This window comes from Sciurus carolinensis, chromosome 10 (assembly GCF_902686445.1).
Source record: "Sciurus carolinensis chromosome 10, mSciCar1.2, whole genome shotgun sequence".
NCBI classification, from domain to species: Eukaryota; Metazoa; Chordata; class Mammalia; order Rodentia; family Sciuridae; genus Sciurus; species Sciurus carolinensis.
In genome coordinates this window covers 83643770-83657577 of record NC_062222.1, presented here as the reverse complement: position 1 = coordinate 83657577, position 13808 = coordinate 83643770, and the positions used below count along the sequence as shown (strand labels likewise).

General features: G+C 36.1%; 1 protein-coding gene across 4 annotated transcripts in view; it reads left to right on the top strand.

Moving 5' to 3' along the window:
- Slc4a4 (solute carrier family 4 member 4) overlaps positions 1–13808 on the top strand; it is a 424936-nt gene that overhangs the window by 221746 nt on the left and 189382 nt on the right. For 3 of the 4 annotated variants that reach the window (XM_047565890.1, XM_047565891.1, XM_047565889.1), the window contains one exon: positions 3241–3376. In XM_047565890.1, the coding sequence (XP_047421846.1) occupies positions 3241–3376 (136 nt within the window). Of the gene's footprint in view, positions 1–3119; positions 3377–13808 lie in introns of those variants that run through there. The other variant, XM_047565892.1, reaches the window with a different exon arrangement.

Genomic DNA, 13808 nt, shown 5'->3' with positions numbered 1-13808 from the left:
TATGTATTCAATTACCTTAATGTTCTGAAGACACTTACAGTTAGAAAATATTTTTTCTTGGATTGTATACTAATTTATTGATTCATTTAACAAATTAATTGCTTAGTGTTTATTTTCCCTACTTGTGTGATAGTATCAGGGATAATTTTGTTGTGTTTTATCCTTTATCTTCGGAACATGAAGCAGAGTCTATTTAGAGCATAGACTGTGCTCAATAAACATTGCTGAGTGAATACATGGATGGATGTAAAAACTTTAGAATTTGTAGAAAACAGAAGCCCTAGAAATAATCTATGTAACATTAAAATATACTTGTTTAGTTTAAGTATACTTGTATATTTAAATATGCCTATGGGGCTGGAGTTGTGGCTCAGTGGTAGAGGGCTTGCCTGGCATGCGTGAAGCACTGGATTCAATCCTCATCACTGCATCTAAATAAATAAAATTAAAAAAAAAATGCCTATGGATAAAGGCAGCCATTGGTTTATGCTTTATAGTGTAAGACTATAAAAATGACCATGCAAGACAAAATCAGTACAGGGCGATCCTAATAATCCATGGCCTTTATAAAATTTTCAAAACATTAAAATCTCTCTTGATGTTGGCTATAAAGGTACAGGTTAAAACTGGTATTTATTTAGTATGCAGTCATTTAATACATTAGAAACATGGAGATTAAAATGGTCATTTCTTTTTCACATCTTATGGGGGTAGCTTGAATAGTGCTTGCCTTCTCCCTATTGTCCAACTTATGAAATGGAGCAAACAGATTTTTTCCTTTCAATACCTATACAAATTGGCATGTTCTCTTAAGTTTAGGTCAACTTACAGCATTTTATTCTTTATGCTTTCTGTGTCAAGGGATCTCCTTGAGTTTCTCTAGTGTGAAGTTTTTTCCAGCATCGCTTCCTATAAGACATTGTCATCTTTTTCCTCATGGCCTTTTTCTCCTTATAGATGTTGATAAGTTTGCCCTCAGGACATTCCTTACATTCAGAGTCTCTTAAATGGCTGCTGGCAGCATTGTCAACATTCCATGGACCACAATGTCTTCTGCAGCTCTATTCAGATTTTACTTCTGACACCATCAGTTTCCTTGTTGGCCAGTTTTTTCTTTTGATGATCCATATCATATAGATTTACCATGGAGAGGCAAGAAGGCAACACACTTGCTGTCTGTGTGAACTAAGGAGCTTTGAGTGGCCAGTCACTGACGGACTGAAAGAAGAGCCATGATTGGCCACTGTTCAGTGCACGTTAGTTATATAGTGATTTATGGGATGAAGAGCTAGCAGCAAAGTTTGTGCTTTATGCAATTACATAATATCCTGCATTAACAGAAATTTGAACTGTGTTGTTAAAGGATTAGAGTTATTTAACTAAACTGTGTTACCTGAAATACACATATGTTGGAACTAAGCAAAGTGAGGGCTGCCTCAATTTTGGACTTTGATTTATGGTTATGTATTGTACATTTTTTCTATATTAGAATAAGATCACTTTATGCCTATGATTTTTTTTTTCATTTGATTTTATATGGTATACATGTAAAAACACTGCAATCTTGAATTCATGTTTTATGACTGCATGGTATTTTACTATATATTTGTACCTTACTTTAATTAACCAATCCTCCTTTATTTATTTTTTTCTCAATTATAAACAATACTGCAAAGATAACCTCTGTAGCAAAATCTTTGAAACAGTTATCATTTATTTGAAATGAATGTATTTTTAGTGGAATAATTTCTGGCTTATAGGATTAACCTTTTAATAATTTTTTAGTTGTAAATGGACACAATACCTCTATTTTATTTGTTTATTTTATGTGGTACTGAAGACTGAACCCAGTGCCTCACACATGCTAGGCAAGTGCTCTACCACGGAGCCACAACCCTAGCCACCAGGACATACTTTTAAAACATTTCCACCTCCTTCCAAATTTCCCTTTAGAGAAATGTTCCCATTTAGGTTCCTACTAACAGCCAGCAATGGGATATAGTATTGTGCAATTTGTAAATATTGGGCATTATCTTTCTTTTCCATTGTTGTGTTTTAGTAGGTGAAACATATACTTTAATAATTAGTTTTGATTACTAATTAGGTTGAATATTTCTCATGGGTTTATTTGCAGTAAATAAATTTTGACCTAGGGACTTTTATTTTGTCCTATATTTAGTTTTCAGATGGTGGGAATTTTCATGTTTTATTAGGTAGTCTGTATACATCTATTGCTATCAATTTTTGTATATATTCATGTGTGTGTGTGATATACATTAATTTCATCCATATATATATGTAACAGTGGATTTTACCCAGGGATTATGAAAGTGTCCGTGGGCCTTAGTTTTTTTTTTAATTTTTAATTTTTAATTTTTTAATTTTTTTTATTATTGTATTGGGCCTTAGTTTTTTAATGTGACCATCAATTTCCAAATGCTTTCATCTCTCTCTCTCTCTCTTTCACTTTTTTAAAAAAGAGAAAATAACCTACAACCTGGGGGAAATTCTAGTTAAATTTTTATTACATGATTTCCAGGAGATGGGGTCAAAAGGAGCTAGTAGGGCATTCAATTATCTGCTTAAGTGTGTTGGAAAACTTTTTTCCCCTTCAGGTGTACAATATTTTACTTGGACTTGTTTTTCAAGTGAATTGAAGTGTGACTAAATATTTTTGGGTACTGCCATTATGTAAAAAAGAGACCCCATCTTGTTAAATATTCCTTCATCAACTTTGCAGTTAGCCAGTTACAGTCAGGGAGGAGCCTGGGAGGGCCTGGGCCCAGACATTGGACAGAAGGAGGGTGGGTGGGAGGTGGGGGCCTGAGGAAAACTCAGGATTGGGGTGCTCTGTTGCCCCTCCCACTGCTATAGGAAAAAGTGATTGGTTCAAGATGATTTCTATCTTATAATTTTGGATGGGTCATCAGTGAGGAAGAAGGGGAAGTGGTGTGTTTGGGCCTCAGCACATCTGAGGGCTCAAGGTCCTTGGTCACAAACCACAGAGACCTGGAGTACTGTCCTGGAGAACAGAGATACAGTTTGGACCGAAGGAAGAGAGACCAGCTTTGATTGCTTTTTGGCTTTAGGTTGGGGATAAGGGAGACTCAGCAAGAAAGATGTCTACTGAAAATGTGGAAGGGAAGCCCAATAACCCTGGGGATAGAGGAAGATCTCGGAGCTACACTTTCCTCCGGGTTGTCCAGCCAGTGTTTAACCACAGTATTTTCACTTCTGCAGTCTCTCCTGCCGCAGAACGCATCCGATTCATCTTGGGAGAGGAGGATGACAGCCCAGCGCCTCCCCAGCTCTTCACCGAACTGGATGAGCTGCTGGCTGTGGATGGGCAGGAGATGGAGTGGAAGGAGACAGCCAGGTGAGGCATAACTCTCATATCCTCTGAGATCATATCCTCTACTGACTTGGGGAAACAAGGACAGGGCAAGATAGGTGAGCCTGTGGGTGCCTTCCTCTCACCTCCACACCCTGAATGGGTGATGAGGGTGGTATTGTTGCCTCAAGGAGTAAATGACCCTATTTCTTCTTCTCTTCTACATTGACATGGATGCAGGACACCCTTCATTTTACTCTTGGATCATTGTATCTTTGATCTGTGCTGTTATAAGTTTGTCTTTTATAAAGGAATGAGAAGTCAGTCTCAATTTATATACTCTTTATTAGTAAAAGTGTTTTAAAGAGATAATAAACTCAGGCACCCAAAGATGACAGCCAAGGAATGTGCAAATATCTCCAAGTTATTGTGAGACCATGTTTTATTCTCACTCCCTGATAGGAGGACTGTTGTGAAGACAATGATAGTTGTAGACAGAATATGATTTCAAAGTAAAAATCTGTCATCTTCTAAACACCCAGTTAAAAGCAAGTAGAAGATTCACCTCAATTTGGAATTTAGAGACCTCAGTTTACTTTTATGCTCTGTTTCCTGTCATCTGCATGGCATTCAGTTTCTTAGAACTTCGATTTCATGCCTGATGCAATGGCTTATGCACATAATCCCAGTGACTCAGGAGGCCGAGGCAAGAGAATCACAAGTTTGAGGCCAGCTTAATAAGACCTTATCTCAAAATAAAAAATAAAAAGAAGTACAGATGTAACTCAATGATACACTGGCCCTGGTATTAGCCATAGTACCAAAGAAAAAAAAGAACTCTGGTTTCATTATCAATAAAGAATAGATAAAGTTCATTGGATTAGACAAAGGGCAATGAAGGGAAGGGAGGGTGGATGAGAATAGGAAAGACAGTAGAATGAATCAGACATAACTTTCCTATGTTCATATATGAATACATGACCACATCATGTACAACAATAAGAATGGGATCCTAATTAGAATGAGTTATACTCCATGTATTTATAATATGTCAAAATACACTATTGTCATGTATGTCTAAAAAAGAACAACAACAAAATATCTAAAAAAACATGCCTGTTATGTATGATATGTATTTATGCTATATAAAATATGTAACAAATATTATATATAATTATATGTTTATAGATATTTATGAATATATATGGATATGGAAATGCTTTGTAAATTATTAAGCACTACACAGGTAGATGAGATTTCATGATCTTCATGATATCTGAGTTTTCCTTTTCTAAAAAAAATTTCTTAGATGTCAATGGACCTTTATTTTTTGCATTTATTAATATGTGGTGCTGAGAACCAAACCCAGTGCCTCACACATGCTAGGCAAGCACTCTGCCACTGAGCCATATTTCTAGCCCCCATGAACTTTTTTTTAACATAAAGATTTAGTTACATATTCCAGAGTAAATCTTCTTTTGTGACATATAACACTTACGTGACATAAAGACTTTGATATAATACAGTAATTGGTCTCTCTTTGTCATTGTAACCTAGAGATACTAATGATTTTACTTTCCTAAACAAAATAATGTTAAGACATGTCTTTTGTAGACTACAGTTTAATTCATATCAGTTCAATTTAACCAGTGCTTTTTGAGTGAGTAGTATATACCTGAGCACTATAATGTCCTGGAAGTATCATAGTGAGCAGAAGAAACACATATGTTGATCTCTGTACTTTATTGAAAAGTTTGAAGCGAGTTCAGTATACTGTGTTACAATCTGAGGAATACCAATGAGTTTCCCAGTTTTTAGTTTAAGAGAAATAAAGCTAAAGAAGGTGAAGGTCTCCTGTGGTAATTGATGGAAAGGGGGCCTATGTCTACTCTTCTGTTCTAGATAGGCTATTCCAGAGTCAGAAAAAAGTTATTATTTTCATCATTTATGATCAGTTAGAGCAGATGAACAACAAAGAACAAGTTCAATAGTCCTCTTTTCTAGATGAGGACTCTTTTAGGAGTTAGAAGAAGAACTTCTATTTTCTGAGGTATTTCTTGAAAGTTTCCTATGTTATGCCATATATAATTAAGTCTTTGTCAAGTTGATTAGATTTTTGAGGTTAGGTATTCAGACTTAATGCCTTACAGATTTATGGATTTATTCTTATTTCCACAATTTTAAGTATTGCTGAATGTCCTCAGCCATTTGGTATTTTTAATGCTGGAAAAGTTTTATAAATTGATTCATTTGATAATAATTGAGAGGCTTTTATTATTCACCAAGAATTTTGAGGTAGTGTGGCCTTATAGACATACCTGCTTTTAAAAATTTGGTAGAACCCATGGAGATTTTCTTGTCTTCCATAATTTAAACCATGGTCAGCAAGAAAAAGGGTGTTAAGTTATTTCTTACCCTCACAGTAGCAAGGAATCTGATTTTCAAATATTTTATTTCCACTTGATGGGTAATTCTCTTTTTAATTGACACCCAGAAGGGGTATGCTCGTTAAAACTCTTTTGTTTAATAGTGAATTAATTTTCCTCTTTTAGTTACAATGCTTTGGTAGCGTATATCTACCTCACTCTAATGCTGTCTCTCAAAGATCTTTGCCCTCCGGGACCTCTTATGACAGCAGTTGTCTCTCATTCCCTCTTTCAGAACCAATAACTTGTATATTAAACTTATATACTTTTAGTACTTAAAATGTCTTCCAAAAGAAGGCTTCAGAGCAAAAACTTTTACTGGTGTCTCCATTTTATTCTTTCTTTTCCTTCTTTCTGTTGGAAAATATGAAGGGAAACTTGTATTAGTGCAACCTCGATTAAGTGTTGGTAGGTTTCTGTCTAGTCATGGCTTTGCTGTTCTCTCACTGTTAAATTTCGAATGTGTCATGCACGTGGTCTCCCTGAGTTGGTGTTTTTCATTCTATCAAATGAGCCTCATATTGGGTCATAGCCTCTCTAACATCATGCATACTTTATTGCTGTTAAATTTTTTGTGTGTACACTGTTGTATAAAGCTGTGGTTGCTTTGATTCTTATTTTCATCTTGAAGTTTTATAGTTATCATAGAGTGCAGGGGTTGTTTTCTGTTTTCTATTTCAGTCAAATGTAGACTATGCTTTATTTCACATGATCCCTGGTCCCAGAAGGATGGAGAGATTACAGTTCATTGTATAGGTAACTCAGTGTTCAATGCAATGGGTATAATATTTGCTTTTAAGATCTTACAGATTAAAATGATCTTTAATTCTTTTTTTTTTTTTTTTTTTTTGTGGTGCTGGGGATTGAACCCAGCGCCTTGTGCTTGACAGGCAAGCACTCTACCAACTGAGCTATATCCCCAGCCCTTGATCTTGAATTCTTTACTATCATTCTTAAAGACTTTTTCTGAGCATATGTGACATTTTGGTAACATAAGCAATTTCTGAGAGACTGTGCTGGGTAGGAAGGGCACTGGGTACTCCCCTGTGTGTCAGGGAGAAGCTGTCTATATATAAAAAGTGCTCACACTCACAAATAGCCCATGTTTTATAACTTCTCATATATAGTACTTGCCACAATTACTATTAATTAATTTGTTATTAATTTGTGTATTTGTATTATTATTATTTTCATCTGTTTTCCTTCATAACACTAGAGTTGGGGACCATCATGTCTGTCTGTTCATTATGGTATTCCCAGTGCCCTGCTGTACTTGGTTCATACTAGGTGCTTGATAAATATTTGTTGATTATGTGATTAGTTCATAACTGATTGCCTTAGAAATAACCATTTGCTTATAATGGTTTCTTAGGCATATTAATTGGCCAAAGTTGGAGTTCTGTTGCAATTTCTGTCTGAATGATGGAAAGCTGTGGAATGACAACCCAGGGTACCTAGCATATCACTGATAAAGCTCAGAAGAGGACCTATGTTTAAAATTTCAAACTACTTCATCAATGTGCTGATGACATCTGCATTTATATCTCTAAGCTAGACTTCTTTCCTTATTTAATTGGAATTCAGTAATTGGACTCATTGGGAGTCTCAGTCTGCCTCTCCTGTAGATTTGCCCATGTCAATAAATAGTTCCCTCTTTGAACTGTGTCAGCCAGCATGTTGGTCTTCTTGACTCCTGTCTTTCCCTGTATCTGCTATCTGATCAACTGGCAAATTCTGTTTCTCCCTCAAAGGCACTCAGATATTCAGATGTCTCACCACATTTCACCTTCAGCACTTCCAGGCCCTGGCTCAGGCTACTATCTTTCACCTAGATTACTGTGAGTGCCTCCACCCAGTTGGTCTCCCTGCACCAGCCTTTACTTCCTTCCCTCATGAGCTGTCCTCCATGATCTCTTTGACCTTTTATTTCCTTTCTCCTTGTTCGGTCTGCTTGATCCTCACTGGCCAGTCAGGCTCTACTCAGTCAAGGACTTTGCCCTTGTTGTCCCCTCTTCTTGCCATGTACCACCACAGTTACCTGCAGGGCTCTTTCAAATATTATCTTCTAGAGGGTGAATAGCTCATCCTGTAGAGTGCTCGCCCAGTGTGTGCACAGACCAGGGTTCAAATCCCTGGCGCCTGGGAGAAGGGCCAATAAGCCAAATATTATCTTCTCAGGGACTGCCCTATTTATAATTGAAACTTCCCCTTAACACTTCCTATCACTTACTATTCCTTATTTTAGTTTTTGCCACTTATCACCATTTGGCATATTATATAGCTTCTTATTGTCCTTTCCCAATAGAATTAATGCTCTATGAGGGCAGTTGCTTTGTTTATCACTCTATTTCTAGTGCCTAAAACTACCTAGCATATAGTTATGCTCAAGAAATATGGGTTAATAGAATAAATGAAAAGAGAAATAGAACCTTGATTCTTAGTTTGCTGCTCCATTTGAATTCTGTGAAGGTTCGGAGGTGATTATACTTCCAGAGATGTTCAGATTTTAAGCAGTCTTTACTTTTTTTGACATGCTCTGCTTCAGAATGTTTTTGCGGTAATTTGACTTCTATTTGTGATGTCCAGTTCCCAGACATAATTTTTTTCCCCTATTAAAAGTTCTCAAACCTACCAAACTAATAAAAAGTTATTACCTAGAAGGGACTTATTTTATATATGAAGATGTGACATGAATTTTTTTCTAATTTTAAGTTTGAGAGAATTCTTTGCTTTCCTGCAAAAACCCCAGTTGATAGACATTTTTGTGGGGAGAGTCCTGGGGTTTGAGTTTCAGGCTTCATGAATGCTAACTGGGCCACATTCATTGCTGGTAGACTGTTTTATTCCAAGGAGAGCTAACCCTCTGTGCTTTTCCAGCTTAATGTAGTTTCTACTGAGTTAACACTCCACAGAATGTGTTTCCCCCCCTGCTTTCCCTTTTAAGGTTCTGTACTTTTCAGTTGGTAATGATTTGATTTGACTAAGAATATTCTACATGGAACTTCAGCATTACTGTGGTTTCAGGCCTACTACAGGAATTTCAGGTTGGCCCTGTGCCTCAAACAATAAGGAGATTGTTTTCAGTAATAGGGGAGATGCCCTATTTAAGTCTTAGAAAGTGCAGTAGTCATATAGTATTATGAACAAGAGAAGTTTTTACTTATGTGGAGTTTAAGGTAACAGTCAATTCTATCTACCACCCTTCTTTTCATGTACTTTGTTCTTCTTTTTTCTATAGTTAGAACTTTGAATTTCCAGTGACTCCTCCAAAACAGAGGAGAAGTTGAACACTGCATAAAGGATAGACTTATCAGACCCCAGAAATGTATCTGATCAATGGAATGGCAAGGGATATTGTTCTTTTTAGAGGGTACTTCTGAATGTTTGGTCATTTGATAAATGACATTCAGTAAGATAGCAGTAATTAAAATTGAATCATGGGACTGGAGTTGTAGAGGCTTACCTGCCATGTGTGAGGCCCCGGGTTCTATACTCAGCACCACATATAAATAAATAAGATTAAAAAAATCCATTGGCAAAAAATATTAAAAAAAAAATAAAAATAAAATTGAATCCTTTGGTAGTGGTGTAGAAGTCTTGCTCCTTGTTAAGAACATCAGCTAGTGGCTTCATGAATCAAGTGGGTAAGAAGAATAATTTGTGACCAAGATTTGGTGATGGCCCAACAGCAGGAGGAAGGAACTTTTTTTTTTTTTTCCTTTTCTAAATCGTTTATTTCTTTGAGTTAGGAATCTGCCAAAGTGATTATTGGTTTTTGGTTTTGCTTCAGTAAATTTTCCGATGGACAGTGCTGGACGTCATACTGTTAAGTGAATATATGTTAAAGATCACTCACCCATTCTAACTCAAACTGTGCTGCCAAACCTGGATAAAAAGGAAAGCCATCACAGTTTCAAAAAACAGGAGCCAACAAAGGAAAAGAGTATTGATGTTTCATGTCCAGTGGGACAGCACAAATGAACACCTATTTGTGTTTCTACTGGGCAGATTGACCTGACTCACCTCGGGGGAAACTAATTTAAGGTCATGGCCATGACACTTCAGAAGGTACACTACCCTGTGGGTTTTGAGGCAGATCGCTTTCTTTCCAATCTACACTTTCTCTCTCTTTCCTTACTGAATTACTCTGGGAAATTCCATTTGAGGCCATTTGATTTTTTTCTGTAAAAAAAAGGCTTGAGAATTCTAATCATCTATGTAATTATATGTAGTTACATCTAGATAATTATATGTAGTAACTTTCATAGTCCATCTAGAACTTTAAGAATTCACTTTAAAAACATCATTTATCCCAGGTACGTACTAGCATTGACTTACGTGCAATGAGGCACTTATTGATTAGCAAGAAATTTAGCATTATTTCAGTAGTTTTATGTAGTTGGATTATATTCTAATGCAAAGGTCATGTCTATTTTCCTCTGTAAAATTGGAAGGTTTTTAAGTTAGAGGTCTTGTCTTTTCTTAATTACATTTAATCATATGATTGGAAAGTTGCAAAATCCAGTGATTCCCAGTGGGCCTTCTGTTTCTTCAACAAACGACTGAAATGCTGTTTGGTTGGCAGTCACTCAAAGTGTGTTAAACTGCAAAGTACTTTATCATTATTCTTCTAAGACCTTGGAATAAATAAACTTCACCTAATAAACTCCCCCTCCAAGGGTACATCAGTTTTGTAATTGCAAGCATTTAAAAAGCCAACTTTTGAAATTAATTTTCCTGTAACATGTCAAGTACTGAAACAAGAGGAAAAGTCAGAAACTTATTCCAAATGTATGGTTACTCATAGTCATTATGAAGGGTACATAGTGGCTTTTAGTACACTCTACAATAAAAACGTCTGTTTTTTTAAAAAACATAATTGCATGGTTGTAAAGCACCTTTACAGATTCATCGGCACTCAGGCTGAACTTTGGTCTTTTGCCTTAGCCTTTTCTTTAATGGCTTCTGATTTGAATTGAGTAGTGTTCAGTTTCTTTTTTTTTCAGTTTGTCCTTGATATGTGAGGTGATAGACGTAGTATGTGCATATCCAGAATGAAACTTTCTGCAAACATTCTGTTTATATGGGCATACCATTCTTTTATGCTTAAATGAATATGTTGAAAGTATAATCCTTCCTTGAACAATTGGGGTAGTACATTCTGAAGGAATTTCATAGACCTTATCCTAGAGTTCCGTTATGCTGTTAGCTGTGCTATAATGTGACATCATCACAACTCTCAATATTTACTGAAGACAAGGTGAAGTAGTTACTGAACTGAGATGAGATAATACTTATCCCTTAGGAATGTAGATTTTAAGCCATGGCTAGTTTTGAGTCTTTATGTTGCCATTCCTTTATGGTTAAATCTTGACCTAAAGGGCTAGTATATTCCAGGAGGATGAGTAATGCTATTTCATAAGTCCAACCTAGTTGGGATTTATGATTTCTAAATGTAGTTTTAAAACTTGTTTAAATTCATATTTGAAGTCTAGTCAGGTTGCCTAGGGTGTTAACTATGGAGAGGAATGCATAAGAGACAGTCCACAAAGGAATTCAGTGATTTTACTTCTTTTTCTTTTTTAACAAAAATTTTATTAAATTGATTTTGCTTGGGCAGTGGAGGATTAGCTTAGCCTATCTGGACTGCAGTAATAGAATATCATAGATTGGGTGGCTTATATACAACAGAAATGTATTTCTCACAGTTCTGAAAGCTGGGAAGTCCAAGACCAAGATCACAGCAGCAATGTTGTCTAATGGGCATCTGCTTTCTCATATATGGTGCTTTTTAGCTGTATCTTCACATAGTAGAAGAGGCTATCTATCTACTTGGAACCCTCTCTATAAGGGCACTAATCCCAAACACAAGGACTCCACCCTTCTGATTAAATCACTTCCAAAGGCTTACCTCTTAATACTATCACCTTGGGGGTAAGGTTTCAACATATGAATTTCAGGGGACATAAACATTCATACATACCACAGCAAGGATGATGGCAGAAAAGAACCATGGTCAAATACTGTGCATAAGTGATACACAGTTTTCTTTTAAGGAATAGGTTTAGCAATATAGTTCGATGGAAATTAATAGAAGGGGGAAACTCATTTAGTAAGGATATTAGGGAAATGAAGGACATACAAGATATTTAATTTTAAAGAATTTCTAGTTGATTCTTGTCATTCTTCTTGGGCTTGACGTCTGTGACCAAAGATTCTACCTCTCAGTTAGTAAGAATACATTTAGGAATAGAAAATGAGGAGTCACTACACTCTCTATTGATGACATAACACTATGTAACATTGACTTGATTTCATATACCATGAAATATGTCTTCTGGAGTCTTAACTGGGGCAATAAATTATAGCCACAGAAGTAAATACAGTTCATATAACCATTACCACCAAACATGGTTAAAGAATCCGTGAACAAACTGGAAAAAGTGTTATACCTAAAATTAATCAATGTATTATATTACATAAAATAATTATTCTTTAAATAACCCTGGTTATCTTATTATTTCTTTTCTTTTTTCTTGGGTAACAGGGATTGAACTCAGGGGCACTCAACCACTGAGTCACATATTTTATATTTTACTTAGAAACAGGGTCGCACTAAGTTGCTCTTGCTGAGGCTGGCTTTGACTCATGATCTTCCTGCCTCAGCCTCCTGAGTCACTGGGATTACTGGCATGTGCCACCTGCCTGGCTTCTACTTACCTCTTATTATTTTGGTTACACCCATAGAATTCTTTAAATGTGTAATATAAAACTGTCATTTTTTTTTCTCTCCTAACTCCTTCTTTTTCTCTGGCTCTAATTCCAACCAAATGAAGAAGTGCTAATTCAATCACATGTGTGCACATAGGCACATGTACACCCACACCCACACAAGAATATTAGGACTCATTCATTCTTTTCTGGAGTGTGAGTCAACTATTCTCGTAGAAATAAACTAGGTCTTATTCTGAAGTTTCAGAACCTCATTGTTGGTGGTGTTGACCTTTTAAATCTTGGGGCAAACATTTAAAAGTCTCTACTGCTTACCTTTTTTGGGGGCATGAGATACAAGGGGAAAAAGCAGGGGTCTTAGAATTGAGTGAGATTATGATGAGGTTACCATTGACACAGGAATTGCCTGGCTCTTTGGGGCTTCATGATGGGAACATGGAGGGCAGGTCTTTGAGTATATGACAAAATACTTCTGAATCATATTTGTGTTGAACTTGATTAAATTCTAAATATTATTTGACATTGTGGTTGATCTCTTGATCTACTTTCACTCCATTTCTCCTGATGTGTGCTTCCCCCTTCTCTGGGGTTGGTAAGAGTTCTATAAATAATACCTTATATAGAGCTTCCTCTGATCTCTGCCCTTTGTTCTCATCTTTGGTGAGTTAGGTGAGTGTTTAGCTTTCTCTAGGAAAACATCTTTTCAATCATTAAACCTTTGGGTGAAAAATGTAGAAAAAACAATTTTTAACCCCATCTTTATCTTAGCCAGTATCTCTCCAAATATTTCAGTGAAACAAAGTAGCATGTTCAGCAATCAAAGTAGCATGTATAGCAATCAAAGCTGCTTTTCTGCTTCCTTTAACAGTGTAGGAGAGTTCATGTGAAATATATGGGATATAAAAGCTACCAAATGTGTTTTGCTGTCCCTGAACTTTTTTTTATATTTCTGTATATTGCCATATTATCAAAATGTCTAGGCAACTTAGAAAGCAGCAGCTATGGAAGAGGGTTGTTTGTTCCATTGTTAAGGTTTATAGAAGATATGTTATTATCAGAGTAGATCTGTTGTTCACTGAGCTTGTGTATTTTTAAACACACATGGAACCAGACTTGAAGGCTAAAGCTTCTGTTAGAATCTCAATGAGAGGGAGCATGTGTTAGCTGAGAAATAAAAGACACAGCAAACATGGCGACCCTCTGTTAAGCATCAACAAAAAGGAAAACTTTATGTTCATTTCACCACTTGACACATCAGGGTTTCCAAATGTTTGAGATAAATATTGGTTCATCACTAATATTTCACCTTATGTAAACCT